The 18,303-nt window shown below is 34.2% G+C and overlaps 1 protein-coding gene across 1 annotated transcript; it reads left to right on the top strand.

Moving 5' to 3' along the window:
• The first annotated feature begins 10,520 nt into the window (after nt 1–10,520).
• Nucleotides 10,521–16,291, top strand: LOC129261523 (uncharacterized). Its single transcript, XM_064113878.1, has 5 exons — nt 10,521–10,652; nt 11,094–11,218; nt 11,650–11,719; nt 12,178–12,358; nt 13,115–16,291. The coding sequence occupies exons 1-5, from the start codon at nt 10,523–10,525 to the stop codon at nt 13,224–13,226; spliced, it is 618 nt and encodes a 205-aa protein (XP_063969948.1). The 5' UTR covers nt 10,521–10,522; the 3' UTR covers nt 13,227–16,291.
• Nucleotides 16,292–18,303: the final 2,012 nt, after the last annotated feature.

The raw sequence follows: 18,303 nt of genomic DNA, 5'->3' as shown, positions 1-18,303 counted from the left end.
GCACACGCACTCCTAAACCGTAATGGGCGGACTACGAGACGTCGCACAGAAAATGTAAATAGCTAGGCCTACCGTAGGCCCTATATATTTAGAAAAAAAATCATTATGTCAGTACCCCAAAACCTAAATTGAAAAATACAAATGAAAATAAGAAAGCCGAGTAGACCTAGGAAGAAGATATATTCAATTAAATTCAATTCTATATTTCATTTCCATTAAAAACAATACAAAATGATATTAATCAGATACAAACTTCGTAAAAAAAAAAACAGTATAAAATTGAGCATAAATGGAAATGAGGGGGGTCAACTAAAAGCAACGCTTGTAAAGTTTGGATCCCCCTTGGAAATAAAAAAAATGTTGTCGACTTATTCATATATGCGTATGCATATAGGAAAGGAAAAAGAGAAAGGTCGAAATCAGATTGATGTAAACATAATTATTTTGAATTACTGACCAAATGCAAAGCTATGCACACAAAGAGGTCTCCGCTATGAAGGATTGCGCATAAGACAGAATACAGGACAAGACAAGATAATAGTAGAGCGGATTAGCCGAACAATTGTGCAAATTATGACTAAAGCATGAAACTTTCACAAGTATTAGTATATGCCGTAAGATTTATTTTAAAGATGGGAGGTAAATTTATAAATGCCATTTTCGGCCGTTGCCATGGCAACGGATTAATTTCTCCAAAATAACATGCATTCCCATGTAAATGGTAAATAAACATGGTATAGATGACCAAAATAATAATTTCAGGCTCCCAATTGAATACATATGATATTTAGAAATATTCAAGATCATCAAGATAGTTCCAATTGGTCTGTTGCCATGGCAACGGCTTGTTTTTCCCCAGCAAAGTAAAAAAATTGATAAAAAAACGTTGTAGAATATGATTTATCTTTAATTTCCCCTAACTTTACAGTGCTTATCGGAGATATTTTGGTTGCTAAATGTGTAAACTACATCTTAAGCCATTGCCATGGCAACCAAATAACATCTAATTTACAAAAATAACATGGTTGACAAGACAATGGACAGGTAGAAAATGCAAGTGGAATTAACTTAATATGTATGCTTAACTTTTGACTCCTCTCATTTGAACAAAAAATACAGAAAGTGTTCTGCAGGAGTTCTTTATAAAGATAAAAAATCATGTTGCCTTGGTAAAGCTTGAATTAAATTTAAAAAGAAACAATTTTGCAAAGGGCCCGTTGCCATGGCAACAGCTTATTTCCCTCTTGAAAGGTAAAAATATTGATAAAAATGTAGAATACATGTACGATCATCATTCCATTTTCCCTAATTTTAAGGTACTAATCGAGATATGTTTGTGACTAAATTTATAAATATAACATCTTAAGCCATTGTCATGGCAACCAGATAATACCTAATTTGATAAAAACCAACAACATAGATGATAAGCTTATGAACAGGTGAACAATATAATAAAAATTAACGTGTACATACGCGTAACGTTTGACCTACTCAAATAATTTAGGGGAAAATAATACAGTCAGTGTTCTTCATGAACTAATTAGAATGATAAACATTGATGTTGCCTTGGTAATACTTGAATTCAACAATAAATATCAATGTTCCAAATGGCCTGTTGCCATAGCAACGGATCATTTAGTACCAGTTTTGATTAAAAAAGGGACTGTAGAATTTGATTTTTCTTGCATTTCCCCTAATCTTAGTGTGCTAAACATCGATATGTTTGATGCAAAATGTATAAATAACATCTGAAGCTATTGCCATGGCAACCAGATAATATCTAATACAAAAAAAAAATAATTGGGATGACAAGATTATGGACAGGTGTAAAATACAATTACAAATAACTCAATATGCGAAAGGTTTGGCCAGTTATTTAATTTTTGAACAAAAATTTCAGTAAGAGTTCTGTATGAGTTCCTTAGAAAAATAAAATGATGTTGCCTTGGTAATACTTGAATTTAATGATAAATATTAGTGTTTCAAATGTACCGTTGCCATGGCAACAGCTCAATTCCCCCCAGTAAAGTATCATCTTTGAAAAACACAAAATTGTAAAATCTGATTTTTATTTCATTTGCCCCAATTTTAGGAAGCTAAGCATATATATGCTTGCTGTTAATAAATAAATAACATCTTCAGCCATTGCCATGACAACCACTTAAGATATAATTTTTAAAACAAACTAACACAGTTGAAATGATAATGGACAGGTGGAATGTAAAGTAAAGATTTACTTAATCTACATAAGGTTTGACCAGTCATTAAGTTTTGAACAAAAAATACAGTGTTCCGCATGAGTTCATTAGCATGATAAAAACTGACAGTTGCCTTGGTAATGCTTGAATTTAATATTAATGTTTGCAAATGTGTGTTCTGTTCCCATGACAATGGGTCATTTTATTCCCCCTAAAATACCATCTTTGATTAAAAAATGCCTTGTAGAATCTTATTTTTCATTCAATTCTACTAAGTTTAGGGTGCCAAACATACACGTACATCTCTGTTGTTAAAAGTATAAATAACATCTTAAGGCATTACCATGGCAATAAAATAACATTTAATTTTCCAAAAAAATAACATGGCTGACAAGATAATGGACAGGTGGAAAATACGATAAAATTAACTTAATATGTGTAAGGTTTGACCTACTCTTTTAATTTTAAAATCACATTAAGTGTTATGTATGATTTCATTACGATATGTTGATTTGGTAATGCTTGAACATAATGATAAATATCAATGTTGCCAATGGTCCCTTAAAAGTACAAATTTTTATGAAAATAATATGTTTATTTTTATTTCCTTTTCCCTTATTTGAGGGTGCTGAACATAAATATGCTAAATGATAAGCACCAATTTATTTCATTATACATGGCATCGAAATAAGACCTACAAAAATCATATCAGACTTTTTTTGGCTCAAATAAATTCCCGAAACTCTAATTTCGACGCTGGTCAATTTCGTTCAAAGTATTCGCAGGCTGCCATTTTGAAGAAAGCCTCTTGGTGTGATTTGTGCTTTAAGGCCGTTCATTATATCAATATATTAGGGGATTATAGGCGTTGATAAATCAAAATCTTAAGTCTATTTGAGGAGTTGACATGGTCTTGAGCTCCTAATCAAAGTAAATACAGTAAATCAACTTTTACATGGAAATCATTAAAATTTTGCTTTGTCTGACTGTTTTAGCATAATACTTGGCTTGAAATTTGAAGGCAAAGAATTATCAAGTATCATCTGCTAGGGTATGCATTTTAATTTCTGCATAGAAAATTGTTACTTTTTGTAAATTCCCATCATTTCTTGAAAATTGCCGAAAATTCCAAAAAATTCCCACAAAATTCCCGTTTATACCCATGAAAAGATTCCATCAAGAAAATTCCCGGGAATTCTGCAATCCTACTCCACCCCAAAAAAATCATTACCAAGAAAAAAATAAAGAGAAAATGAAAGAGAGATGGATAAAATATGATTATTTTCCGAATACTATACCCAAAATTTTATTTTTGTAAAAAAAAATTAAAAATTTCGAAGGTTTTACTCTTTCGCTGGGCTAGCTGACAACTTTTAAAAATACATTTCACTCGATACATCATATCTGGACCCCTCCAAATTACGCTACTGATTTTGACGAAGAAGATTTTGAAATGCTGTGATAATTTTTAGATTAACATGATTATGAAGGGAATCAACATGAAGTATAATCTATTCACTGCTAATTTTACATGACAAGTAGACTTATTAAAATATTTAAACAATTTAAATACCCTTTATACTGGTTGAAAGGTTGAAAAGAAAAATTAAGTACTCCAGGGTAACAGGAAAATCCAAGATGGTGCCCTCACTGGCTGCCGTATGCTAAAATCCACAACTCATCCATTACTTCATAAAATGGCTTTAATTTGTTTTTATTCATTGGTTATTAAGGATCAAATAGTACATAGGGCCAAGTTACAGGGACAGCCAGTGGTCTGGAATGTCCAAAAACATAAGATGGCTTCAAAAAATTGAATCTAAAATGGTTGCTGATACCTTAAGTGGACGTAGCTCATTTCATATTGGCCTTGGGGAAGTGATTTTGACTCTAAATCATTGGTTTCAAGAGTCTAATAATATTAGGACAAGTTACAACGACAGACAGGTATGTCCGAAAATAATTATAAACTGGCTGCTGATACTTAAAAGTGGAATAGTTCATTTTATATTCACCTGTGAGATATTTGGTGTCTAAACTATGATTTCAAAGGGCAATAATTATAAAATGGCTGCTGATACTTAAAAGTGGAATAGCTCATTTTATATTCACCTGTGAGATATGATTTTGGTGTCTAAACTATGATTTCAAAGGCCAATAATACATTAAGAAAAACTTACACGGACAGTCGGTATTCTAGTATGTCCAAAATTCCAAGATGGCTTCCAAAAATGGGGTCTAAAATTGACTGTTGTTACTTAAAAATTGGCATAGTTCATTCTATATCCGCCTGTGAGATATGATTCTGGTGTCAAAACCATATTTTCAAGAGTCAAATAATATATTAGGACATAGTTTGTTCAATATCTGTCTGGGGAATATGATTTTGATGTCTAAACCATAATCATAAAATCATGGTTTAATGCATTAGAACAAGTTACGAGGACAGTCAGTGGACTGGTATGTTAAAAAATCCAAGATGGCCTTCAAAATGGGGTCTAAATTGACTGTTGGTACTTCAATATGGACATAATATAGTTCATTAATAATATACATTGGGGATATGATTTTGGTGTCTAAACTAGTATTAAAAGGGTCAAGTAATACTGTACATTTGGTCAAGTTGAAACGACAGTTAGGTGTTATTATTGTGTCAAAAAATTAAAAGATGGCTTAATAAAAAATGGGGGTTTTAATGTTACTTAAAATTGAACATAGTACATCAAAAATACACCTGGGGATGTTATTTTGGTGTCTACACTAGGGTTTCAAGGATCAAAATATACTTTGGGACTGGTTACAATTGTCCATTTTGCCTGAAAATCCAAGATGGCTTCCTTAAATGGATTCTAAAATGACGACTGTTACTTTGAAGTGGATGTAATATCCACTTGTGAGAAATAATTTTGGTGCCTACATTCAAAATGCAAGCAGGTATGAGTTGGCAACAGCACCCATTTTGATGTAATTTTAGAATCTACCTTGGATTTTGGACAAAATTGATAACTAATCATCCTTGTTACTTGTCCTAATGTAATAGTTGACCCTTCATACCACAGTGTAGACACCAAAAATATTTCTCACAGGTTGATGTTGTATGAACTCAGATAATTTCTGAGTGATAGAAGTCATTTTAGACGCCATTTTGAAAACCCTCTTGGATTTTTAAAGAAAAAATGGACAACTGGATATCATTGTAACCAGTCTAAACATATTTTTTAAACCTTAAAACCAAAGTGTGAACACCAAAATATTTTTACTTGGTGGATTTTAAATGAACTATGTCAATTTTAAAGTAACAGACTCCGATTAGACTCCAATTGTTGGAAGCCATCTTGGATGTTTAGACATACTGGATTACTGACTGTCCTTGTAACTTGTTCCAATGTACAATGTACATGATGTATTTACTGACTTTTCAAACCATGGTTTAGATATCAAAATAATATGCCTTTGGCATATATTACACGAAATATGTCCATCTGTTAGTAACAGGAGCTTTTCCATTTTTGGAAGCCACCTTGGATTTTATAATGTATTATTTGACCCATTCAACCATGACATAAACATATTCCGGGATATCAAACAAACTACGTTTTTCAATGCAGCAACAGCAATTTTAGACTCCATTCTTGGAAGTCATCTTGGATTTTTTATATACTGGACAACTGACTGTCCGTTCAGCTTGTCATAGTGTATTATTTGACCATTGAAACCATGGTCTAGACACCAAAATCATATATCTCAGACGGATATGAAATGAGCTATGTCCATTTATATATCAACAGCCATTTAAAACTCCATTTTTGGAAGCCGTCTTAGGGTTTTGGACACGTCCGACCACTGGCTGTCCTTGTAACTAGTCCCAATGTACTACTTCACCCTGAAATCCATTGAATAGAAACCAAATTAAGCCACTAAATTAGATGTTATTTGGTTGTCATGGCATTGATGGCAATGGCCTAAGTTATTTGTACATCGACAGCAAACATATCTATGCTTTGCACCCTATAATTAGGGGAAATTTATGACAAAATGCAGATTCTAAACTGTTTTTCGATCAAATTTGGTGCTTTTCTTGGGGAAAAAAGAGTTGTTGCCATGGCAACGGCCCATATGCAACATTGATATTTATCATTAAATTCAAGCATTACCAGGGCAATCTCAAATTTCATCATTCTAATGAACTAATGCGAAACACTGTAATCTTTGTTCAAAATTAAATGACTGGGTCAAACCTTGAGTTAATTGTTATAAATTGCATTTTCCACCTGTCCATTATCATGTCAACCATGTTATATTTTTTTTTCAAATCAGATGTTATTTGGTTGCCATGACAATGGATTTAGATATTATTTGCATGTAAACAGCAAACATATCTATTCTAATCCTAAAATTAAGGAAAATGAAAGAAAAATCAGATTATACAGTCCTTTTTTAAATCAAAACTGGTACTGTTCTTGGGTAAATGATCCGTTGCTATGGCAACAGGCCATTTAGAACATTGATATTTATCGTTGAATTCAAGTATTACCAAGGCAACATCAATGTTTATCATTTTAATTAGTTCATGCAGAACACTGACTGTATTATTTTCCCCTAAATTAGTTGAGTAGGTCAAACCTTACGCATGTACATTAAGTTAATATTCATTGTATTTTTCATCTGTTGTTAACCTTATCATCCACTTTAAAAAAAAAATTAGATGTTATTTGGTTGCCATGGCAATGGCTTAAGATGTTATATTTATAAATTAAGTCACAAACATATCTCGATTAGTACCTTTAAATTTGGGAAAATGGAATGATGATCATACCGTACATGTATTCTACATTTTTATCAATATTTTTACCTTTCTAAAGAGAAATAAGCTGTTGCCATGGCAACAGGCCCTTTGTAAAATTGTTCCTTTTTAAATTTAATTCAAGCATAACCAAGGGAACATAATTTTTTATCTTTATAAAGAACTCCTGCAGAACACTTTTTGTATATTTTGTTCAAATGAGGGGGTCAAAACTTAAGCATACAGATTAAAGTCAATTCCAATTGTATTTTCCACCTGTCCATTGTCTTGTCAACCATGTTATTTTTGTAAACTAGATTATATTTGGTTGCCATGGCAATGGCTTCAGATGTAATTTACACATTTAGCAACCAAAATATCTTTGTTAAGCACTGTAAAATTAGGGGAAATTAAAGATAAATCATATTCTACAAGGTTTTTCAAACAAATATTTCTATTTTTCTGGGGAAAAACAAGCCGTTGCCATGGCAACGGACCAATTGGAACTATCTTGATGATCGTGAATATATCTAAATTTCATATGTATTCAATCGGGAGCCTGAAAATTATCATTTTGGTAATCTATATCATGTTTATTTACCATTTACATGGGAATGTATGTTGTTTTGGAGAAATTAATCCGTTGCCATGGCAACGGCCGAAAATGGCATTTAAAAATTTACCTCCCATCTTTAAAATAAATCTTACGACATATACTAATACTTGTGAAAGTTTCATGCTTTAGTCAAAATTTGCACAATTGTTGTGATTTTTGGAGCTAATCCGCTCTACTATAAGAACATAATAAGTAAATAAGTAAAAAAGGAGGAAAAGTCAGAATGGGGAAGGGCTGACCACAGACCAGCTTGATCTGGTGAAATAACAAAAGATTATATAACTGGACAATATAAGATTAAAAAAAAGATAAAACAATAAAAATGAAAATGTAAAGATGATAATCAAGATAATGAAGTATTAGTTCCGTTGCGAAGAATTAAAGGAATGAAGCAGGATAAGTTTGAGTTTACGTTTGAATGCATTTAAAGAGACAGCTGTCTTTTATTAGGATATTACTGAATAAGGCAACGCAATAGATCGGTGTGAACATTTTAACTAGTAGGTCCACCCCGGTGTCACTTGAAAAGTAGCATGCAGACAAACAATGCAGAACAAAGACTAAAAACATCTCTCATTCAAGGGTATAAAACACAAAAGAAATTCCCTTTCTCTTTGGTGTGCACAACCTATTTATTTGTTTTCTTGTTTCCTTGATTTTGTTCTTTAATCGTGCAATAATTTTTTTAAATATTGTGATTTTCTTGATTTTATTTTCAATAAAAACAGAAATATAAGAAAGTAACAGACAAGAGAAGCATTTTAAAGATGTCATGCACTTAACCCCCCCCCCCAAAAAAAAAAAAAGGGGTGGGAGATTTTTTCAGCTGCACAGTTGAGTGGGCCGGGTCCTGACACGATGTACGTGACATAAGTTTCTCCCGCATTTAGTTCAAATTTTAAATGATTATTCCATTTCCTTTGTTTATCAGTTACTCATATATATATTATGTGGTTTTTTTTTAGTTGAGTAATATACCATACAGTAGACTATCACGAGGGGCACTTAAAAAGAATTTCTAAAAACAAATGAAAAATTTGTATAACAACAGTACAAGTAATTTGTTATTTTTAACGAATATAATCAATTTATTTCAATATCAACCATCTAATTTCTAGATCTATACATAAATTAATAGATTACTGTATAGGTATACCTATATGTGTGTATCGACCATTTGTTTTTGTTCTGATATTTTTATTTTTTATTTTGTGATGGTAGTGCCTTACACTCCAGTTGAATGGAAAAAAAATGAAAATAAAATCATAAAAATCGGATACAAAAGCTGTATGGTATTTCCACGAATCCAGGGGCGCCTCCCCCCCCCCGGCATCCAACGGTTCCAACCATTAATGTATAGAGAAGCAAACATAAGAAAAAGTGAAAGAGAGGGGAAGAATATAACGTATAGGAAAGAAAGTTTTGCATATCTATCATATTTAATTTTGTCGAAAATGACGTCACTTATATCAATATTGCCCCCCCCCCCCAAAAAAAAAAAAAAAAAAAAAAAACCCATTTAGCCACCCATGCACAGATTGTTTATGTTAATAAGGGAGTGGAGGATTTTCGCGCACTGACCGTCTTCGCTTGCATTTTTTTAAATAACAAATATGTCAATTTTTCTTACAAGGTAAAACTAATCATGTTTCATGATTTATTGAAAAAAAAATAATTTCATTCATTATTTCTCGACTTTGAACCATGTCCAATGCCGAAAAATAAATATGTTAATTATAAGAAGTGACAACATAAAAGAGGGTGAGGAGAAAATGTGGAAAGAAAAAAGAAGCGCATAAATAGAGGTTTGGGGCACGACTGTAAATATGTATATAGTTATTGAATTATTGAAAACAAACTTATATTACTTATCATGTATATTCAGGCACCTTTCATCTTGCCCATATCCTGCCGATTCGTCTATTGCCAACCCGTCCCCTCATCATGGTCTACCTTAATTTAGTCTATGCCATTCCGTCCATCAACATTTCGTCTATAACAGCCATCATAAGTCCAATTGCCTTTTGGGCCAATAATTACTTCGTCTAATCACCAGTTCGTCTATGACCATTTCGTCTCCGATAAGAATTTGGTCTAATATCCATTTAATTTTCTTTCATTTCGCCCAATTAAAACTTATTCCAATTAGACCAAATGGTATGGACTAAATGGCTATTGGGCCAACTGCATGGTTAGTAGACGAAATGAGTGGACGAAATGGCAATCAGACCATGTGGAAATTGGACGAACTGCATGATGGTAGACCAAATGCAAGGAGATGAGTTGGTAATTGGACGAACTGCATGTATGGCATTATAGACCAATATTTTATTGATAATAATCCTATTCAGGCACCTTCATCTTGCCCCTATCCTGCCTATAAAACATGCCAATCGTAATGATACATCAAGGACCACACGGGTATCGGTGATGTGTGTTTTTGATGGTGTTAGTTCAGCACCTTGGGGTGTTATTATAACACCTTTGGTTGTTACTTTGACACTTTTGGTGTTGTGTCAATCTCTAGTTTTGGGTGTAATTTTAACACCTTACACTGCAAAAACGCCGGTGTTGATTTAACACCAGCCTGGATATCGGTCCACACCAGAAAGGTGTTGAAACAATACTGGTTTGGCGTTTGGCTAACACCAATTTGGAATTAAAAGCAACACCAAATTGTGTATCGGTTTGATTCTTAACTGGTGTTACTGTAAAAAATTGCTGTAATTTGTACGGTAAATTGATGTAAATTTTAACAGTAAGATACTGTAATGATGATTTTACAGTAATTTGCCGTATTATTCAGGCGGTTCACGGTAATTTACAGCAATCATTCGAGTTCTTTTTTTGGGAGATCAACTTTACAGTAATTTACTGTAATTGAGCACGCGAAATGCATTCTGGGATACAACACGTCACACGCGCATGCGCCTCTTACTCAGCGCGGAGCATGAATTCTTGCAAAATTTCGAGTGTCAGATCGATAAGAAGTGCTGTCGGAACTGCTGTTGTTTTGAATTCAACTTTACGTCTCCGGTCAAGTACACATTCCCTGGTAAGTAGTGATATTTTCATCCTGTAGATCCTTCACATGTAGAAATGTTTTGTTGAACTGTTTTACATATAATGTAATCTTTCATGGAACTCTGACATTCACCATCCTCACTTTTCGCGCTCTCTCTCTGTTGTCTATGAAGATGTATGTGTTAATGTGTGTTGTGCGGATGTCTTCTCCTTTGCCTTCCTTCTTGCCACCTCCCCTTTCCTTTTCTTTTTTTTTTCATTTCCTCTTTTAATATTCTAATAAATTCTTATCTCTTCTTTTGGCTTCTCCTACTTCTCATATCTCTTCCATCTTGTCAAACTCTTTCTCATTTTGCTTCTTACTCATTCCATGTCTATCTTCTTGTCCCCTATCTCCCTCCCCTCCTGCCCAGGACCCTACTCATTCAACTTATTATTTTTTTCTATTTTTTCCCTCTCTCTCTTCCTCCAGTACTTCTCGTGGAAGCTGCGGCTGCAAAAGATGATGCAAACCTGCATGATGTAGCATCTGGTGTGCTGAGAGGGTTGCAGAGCCTGTTTAAAGAAGGGAATGACTCCCTTTTCCTCATCCGTGATGTAAGATTTAATAATTACTCTCCTGAAAAATGTTTTGCGCTATTAGTCCTGAGTGAAAAAGTTAGTATTTAATAATTGCTTTTGTATCGATGACTCTGGACTTTTCAAGACCCTTTGTGGAACCTTTCCTTAGATCTGTTTTTTTTTCTTTTTTTTTCTTCAATTTTTAATTTTTTGTTGTGGGGGGGGGGGGGTGTTTTGTTGCTAAGGCACGCCCCCATTTGAAAAAAGAAATGAGAGAGATCACTTGCCCTTCCCCCTTCGAGGTGGTACATAATTGAAAATTAATTGATGATTATTTCTAGATTGTATTGGACCTTCACTCTTGGGGACTGCATGCTGTATGAAAATTAAAATCAATTAAATGACACTGAAGAGTTGAATCTTGTGTGTAATGGTAATGGAAACATGGGATTATCATATCTTTTCAGGTTACAGATACTGCTGAGTACATGGAGAAAGAGGGAGATGCATCTGATTCACCCAAACTCATAATCCAAGGTGCATGACAACTTCCAGTGTTTTTAATCAAACCTCTTAGAATAATATAATACAGACATTTAAAACATTCTCAGATTTAGGTTTAGACTAAATCTGTACAGACATGTACGTTATTTTGTGTCAATTTTCTTAAATAGACTTGTATTTCATATGTACATCTTTCACTTTCAGCATTTCAGATTTGCCATGCTTGTAATTATATGCAGTCATTAACAAAAGAGACATGTGAATACTGCATGATCCCAGCCTTTAAAACTGGGCAAAAAACATAAATTATAGTTTTTCACTTTGTAACGCGTCCATAAGGGGGGGGGGGGGAATCAGGACAATTGGAAATAAATAACTGAATTTTACTCTAGTGAATTTGTACCAGAGATTTTCCCATCAGCTAGTGTTAAAACAAATTATAGAAAATGAAGCTCATAACGATTAAATCTTAACATTATTTTGTTTGATAGGAGATCCATTTGACTCGGCCAAGTCCCAGTGGATGGTCATGGTTGAAAGCAGAGTTATTGGCCATTCATCATCAACAACTGAAGGCTTTCTTTGTGGGGTGGCATACCTTTTTGCCACCTATTACAACCTCAATTTGGAATATCCAAGCACGGCTGCAGCAACACTGGAGTTCATTCAGAGGTACAATATGGCATGCAAAATATCGGACCATTTTCTGGAACTGACATAAGTCCAATTTCATGGACATCCTAGCTAAATGGAATTTCAGTCTGAAAAATAACTTGATTTTAAAAAATGTGGAAAAATAAAGAAAAATATTGGTGAAGGTTTGAAGAAAATCCGTCAAAATTTTTTGTTAGAGTTGTGAATATTTCAAGTTATGATGTTGTGACGTCACATCCGAGCAGCTCATAAATTTAAGCATTTTGATTCTAGAACATACTTTCTTATCTGATAAATAGGCTTTTTATTAATGTGCTACTGCTTTGCGACTTGATGGAGCGAGCAACATCCGACTGTTGCCTTGCCTTAGAAAACAAAGACATTCTTCACAGTACTTCTGCATTTATTTGGGAGCCAAATATGATTTCCATTGCAAGTGTCACGTTTTGAAAGTAAGCAAACCCAGCAGTACTGTGGGGAACTCCAAAATTTCAAGAACTTATTAGCGACTAGCACACTAACATCTGGTGTATTTTGGTGCAGGTTAATGATTACGTACTTGAGTAGAGAAGAGTGTGTCTCTGTACTAACAATAGAAAAAAGTGATTTAAAAAGTATTCTTTTTTAAGTAAAGCTGGCTTGATGGAGCCATCTATAATTACTGTTTGATAAATTTCATTTTAGGTTTGTCAATTTAGTTTGACTCCCTCAGTTTTCATTTGATTGTTTTTATTATTTTTTTTTCTGTAATATCTTTTTCTCCCTGTCTCTCAGATGTCTCCTCGGAATAAGCCCTGATGGGTCGAAGTGCCATGCGTCGAAGAGTCACTGCAACGCGAAAGTAGTGTCATTTGTGCGTCGGTTTGCTGATTTCCAGTGGCTTTAATTTCCTGATTTGTACATTTTACCCCATCATCTAAAAACATGTGATTTTATATATCACCCAATAATACTATGTTCGCTTGGTCACCATCCTCTTGAATAATTGGTTGAGCTTTGTCTGACCAAGCAACTACAGAGTTTATGCCCAATATTGCATAACATGAGAAACTTGCTGAAATAGATTGTCGACATGCTAGTTATGAGAGAACATTCATTTGAATATGCTATTAAGTTGACATTGCCCACAACTTTATTTTAGCCGTTTCTCAAATCCAGGTCAAGTAAGAGTGGGGGAGGGGTAAAATTCATATAGAAATTGTAAATGTAAAGGGGTTTCATACTTGGAAAAATAAAGTTAAGAATATCTCCTTACAACCGAATTTGAACCATACAAAAACATAGATATATGGCACTACACACTGTTTGTATGCCTCCGCCCACCAAAGGTGGTGTCGGAGGCATTATGTTTTTGTGTTGTCCGTCGGTCCGTCTGTCCCACTTTCGTTCTCGCGATAACTTAAAAACCGGTCAACAGGTCAACTTCATACTTTTTGACTTGAGGATACATATCTGGGCGACAATGAGCTGATAAGTGTTTGGGTCCAAAGGTCAAAGGTCATAGAATTCACTAAAATACATAAGAAATAGACCATTCTTACAATAACTCCAAAACCCTTTGATAGATCAACTTCAAACTTGTCTCGTGTGTATATGTTAAAGTAACAATGATCTGTTCAGATTTTGGGGTCTCAAGGTCAAAAGTCAAGGTCATTGAATGCAATAAAGTACATATAACATATACCGTTCTCGCAATAACTCCAAACCATTTGACGAATCAACTTCAAACTTCGCTCATTTGTGCATATACAAGTGACAATGATCTATTAAGATTTTGGGTCTGAAAGTCAAATCTCAAGCTCTCTGGATTCAATCAAATGCATATATTTGCTTTTTTGAGAAACAGTTATCTGACTAGATTTTGAAGTCACAAGATCAAAGGTCTTGAGGGTTTTTTTTTTCTTTATGGAAATAAAAACTAGGAAATATATTTCTGGTATGGCAGTAGCGGAGGCATCTATTTCCAACATTCGTGGTCGAAAATTCATCTTTAGTTAGGATTAACATTGCTGTAAATCAATTTCGATTTCAACATTGTGCTACATTATATATATATGTATATATATATACTGCATAGTAAGCGCTTGGTCATCAAGATGTTGACAAATATTGCAATAAGCTGTTTACTGAGAACGATGTAAACTTCTGTAATGTATGTGGCTTTAACACAGCCTACCAAGGTGGAGTGAGATTATTATTATATTATTATTACATGAATGACACAGTGATCTCCATTATTGCATATCATGCATGGCTGACTGTTAGCCATTTTTGTAAAGAGGACCAAATTATATCAAGAAATTCAGGAAATCTTAAGGTGATGTAGCAATTTTTTGTTTTCTTATAGTCAGAAAAGGATATTAAATGTATCAGAAATTCCTCAAATGAAAAAGCATGTGACATTTTGATTACATTTCAAGAGTTTCTCAAAATAGCAGATTTGCATGATGTAGTACAGAAAAATTTGAAAATTGTAGATACTTCTCACAGATTGACATTTTTCTTCATTATGATTACTGAGGATTTACTACATTGTATTTTGTTGTTCACAGAATTATAACATTTTCATACTTTCACTTTCGCAGCTGTTCAAGTGTCACAGTACAAACATTACTTTGGCAAAATTGGAGGTCATATTTGTACATGTTTGTTCGTCAAATATTCATGTAAATATTAAGTATTTGCAATGGTAGCAATACTCTCATTCGGGTTCTTTCTTGCCAGTTTCAATATCAAATTGATAGTACTGTTATAAGAAACTTTATTTGTGAGGAATATTGTATGCAATGTAATATTATTGTCACAATTTAATGTATTCATGGCAGTTAATGTATTTGTATGCTTGTAATATAAATTATTGGTTCAGTGTGTGTTTAGGACTATTCATTATTTTGATATAGGATTGAATAAGGTTTTCTGTCTTAATAAGATTTTGGGGAATATGTATATATAAGAAGTTGACATACACTTAATTTTTTATCAATTAATAGTATACATGTAAAATTACTCATAAGTGAGAAGTTTCACTTAAAAATTCAGTTTTCTTCTGGTAGAAGCATTGTCGTCAGGTTACCATGGAGTAAGCATTTTGCGTGTTACTACGGATATGTGGATGTAAGAGATAGAGAGTCTGTGTGTGTGCGTGTGTGTGTGTGTGCGTGTGTATGTTCATCCAGTGTTCATCCAAGGTCAGCTGAGACAAGCCCTCCTAGAAGGAAGTTCACTTTAGTCAGATTTGTTTTCTTAAAGAAATTGAAAGTTTGCCATTATTTCAGGCAGTAGTTGCATAAGTGAAAAATTGCTTTCACTTGTAATTGATTCTAATGGGTTATGACTGAATATTTGAATGATTATGGTACCCTTCATGTAAATGGATTGCTTTAAAACACACCTGTTCATTAATGTACTCTCATTTAATATACAGTGGCCTGAAAGTTTGTGTAAGGTTAGCAATGACAACTACTTTAATGCATGCAAGGTGAATTTTACTTGTTGAATAGATTTATTTACAAAATGTTTAAGTCAACTGAATTGCAAACAGCAGATAAAGTAACACCAACCAAATTTTATGGTTGTTCTTACAACCTTTGTTGCTTGCTCTGACAGGTCCAACAAATACATAAAGAGTTTATGCATGCAAAAAGGATGCCACTTATTGTAATACCATTCAGTACATGGTAATTACCTATTACCAAATCCAGAGGAACAAAGTATTCATGAAATTTGACTACATTAGTGAACAGGTCTGTAATGAACATCAGCATTCTTAGGACATTTCTGTGTACATAGTTTCTGTATAATTGTCATCTTTGAAATTTGATTATGCAACACATTCTACTTGCCAGCATTTTGCCCATGATCCTTACAAAAATTGTACTGTTTGTGAAATATGGCATTGTCAGTTCTACTGCATGTTAATGCAATAAAGACTTTTCAAAGTTTCATTCAAAAGTTTTACTCAAGTGTATTTTTGTCATTGGAAGTTGTGCCAATTACAGTAAAACATACTGTAAATGGGGTCAATTTACAGTAAATTACTGTAGGGAGTGTACAGTACTGGGGGTAAATTGGGAAGGTGTACAGCATTTTACTGTAGGAAGTGTACAGTACCTCACTGTAATGCAAGGGAAATTTACAGTAGTTTACTGTAATTTAACCAAATTTACAGTAGCAACAATTCTAAAATTTGGTAAATTTTACAGTAAGCTACAGCACTTTTCACGGTATTTTCCTGTAGCTAGTTCAAATTTACAGTAATTTACTGTAGGACGAAACTACAGTAGCTTACTGTAAAATAAAAATTACAGTAAATTACCGTGCAGCAGAGTTGCCAGTAATTTACTGTAAAATCTACAGTAAACTTTTTACAGTTGTTTCAACCCTTTTCTGGTGTGGACCGATACCGGGCTGGTGTTAAATCAATACCGGTGTTTTTGCAATGTAGTGATAGGCCTATATATAGGGGGCATCAACCCCAACTTTTTTTACAGTGTACACTGGAGTCTGTATGACAGCGGGTTTTAATATGTGGTCACAGACCCTGATTGAAACTTTGATCAACAAGTGGGTCTACTCGCAAAGACTAGCACATATAAAACTTGCTCAAGTTTCAATATTCCTAAGTGCGTGGGCCTTCAGTATATACACGCAATGTATTTTTCAGGCTGCACATTCAGACCCTTAAATCGAGTGAAGTGTTTGTACAGCAGACTAAGCGGGTTTCGCCGCGTCTAGGGGGGGGGGGGGGCAAAAAGGAGGGGAAAAATGGAACAAAGCAGAAAGAAAAGTTAAATTATATTGGTCGTAGATATTTTACCTGTTGTTCTTTTGAGAGAGGAAAATAATCTCAGTGTTGGGTTGTCTCCACACCACAGGCGCGTATCCAGGGGAGTGTTTCATCAACATTTTCATCCGACAAGCTGTCAGATCTGACATCTTTCTCTGATGTTGATTGGCTGAGAGATACTGTTACTATGTAACTGTTGGATAAAATGGGACTTGTCGGATAAAACGTCCGACAAGTCCTTTCATGAAACGCCCCCCAGGAGGACGGGGATTAGGCGGGGCGTAAATCGTAAATTGCGGGCGCACCCCATAAAATTTCACCCCCCCCCCCCTTCATCCAAAAAGAACCCCATTTCTGGTCAGGATATCCAACAATTTTTTGGAGCTCGCGCTTCGCTCTCGCATCACTCATTAATAAATACGCATCCTTATGATTATAAAACTTAGTGCTTACTATATAATGTCCCGTTTTTAGGTCTAATCATAACTATTATCCGTTCATTGGGTTTAATGTAATGACTAATTATTCCAATCCAGGGCGGAAGTAAGGGATCGAGTGGGCGAAAAAGAAATAATGGTATAGTACCAACTCCGAAATAAAAATGAAAAGAGATGGTCGTACCACAATATGAGTTGCAACCCAAAATTTCACAGCTTCCTAAAATTGGCATAATGAGCCGAAAAATGAGGGGCTACATAAATCATGGCGTAAAAATTGTTAAAAAGTTGCATGCGAGCAAATCGAGCAAGCAAAAGTTTTGACATTTAATTACAAAAATCTAATTTTGTGATGGATTTTGATGAAATATTAAAAAATAATATAATATTCCACCCTTCTTTTTTTCCACTATCTTCTTTTTTCTTGGTTTTTTTTTTTTTTTTTTTTTTGGGGGGGAGGGGCAAGAGCCCCCAAGGCCCCCCCCCCCCCCCCCATCTGTACGCCACTGCTTCCTAGATACGAGAACATTAATGTACTGTAACAGGGTGCATTTTGTAAAATGCTGACTATTTGTTAAAAGCTACTGTTATCCTTGTATCTGATTGGCTCAGCCCCAGAGCAAATTGGAAAGCACTGGGAAAAAATGAATTATGAAATACTTCATGTTTAGACATTTATTACTTCAGCGCTGTCTTAAACAGGTCAGAATTAAGAGGTGTGTAACAATGACAAATTATGT

Source organism: Lytechinus pictus, chromosome 19 (genome assembly GCF_037042905.1).
Source record: "Lytechinus pictus isolate F3 Inbred chromosome 19, Lp3.0, whole genome shotgun sequence".
NCBI classification, from domain to species: domain Eukaryota; kingdom Metazoa; phylum Echinodermata; class Echinoidea; order Temnopleuroida; family Toxopneustidae; genus Lytechinus; species Lytechinus pictus.
Note: the sequence above shows the minus strand (reverse complement) of the source record. Positions and strands in the feature narration are given on the sequence as shown.

Excerpts from the sequence above, each read along its gene's own strand:
- LOC129261523 (XM_064113878.1), top strand. The coding sequence starts at position 10,523 with ATGCGCCTCTTACTCAGCGCGGAGCATGAATTCTTGCAAAATTTCGAG. Across the intron at positions 11,720-12,177 it reads ACCCAAACTCATAATCCAAG|GAGATCCATTTGACTCGGCC; the intron begins GTGCATGACAAC and ends TTTGTTTGATAG. Across the intron at positions 12,359-13,114 it reads ACACTGGAGTTCATTCAGAG|ATGTCTCCTCGGAATAAGCC; the intron begins GTACAATATGGC and ends CCTGTCTCTCAG.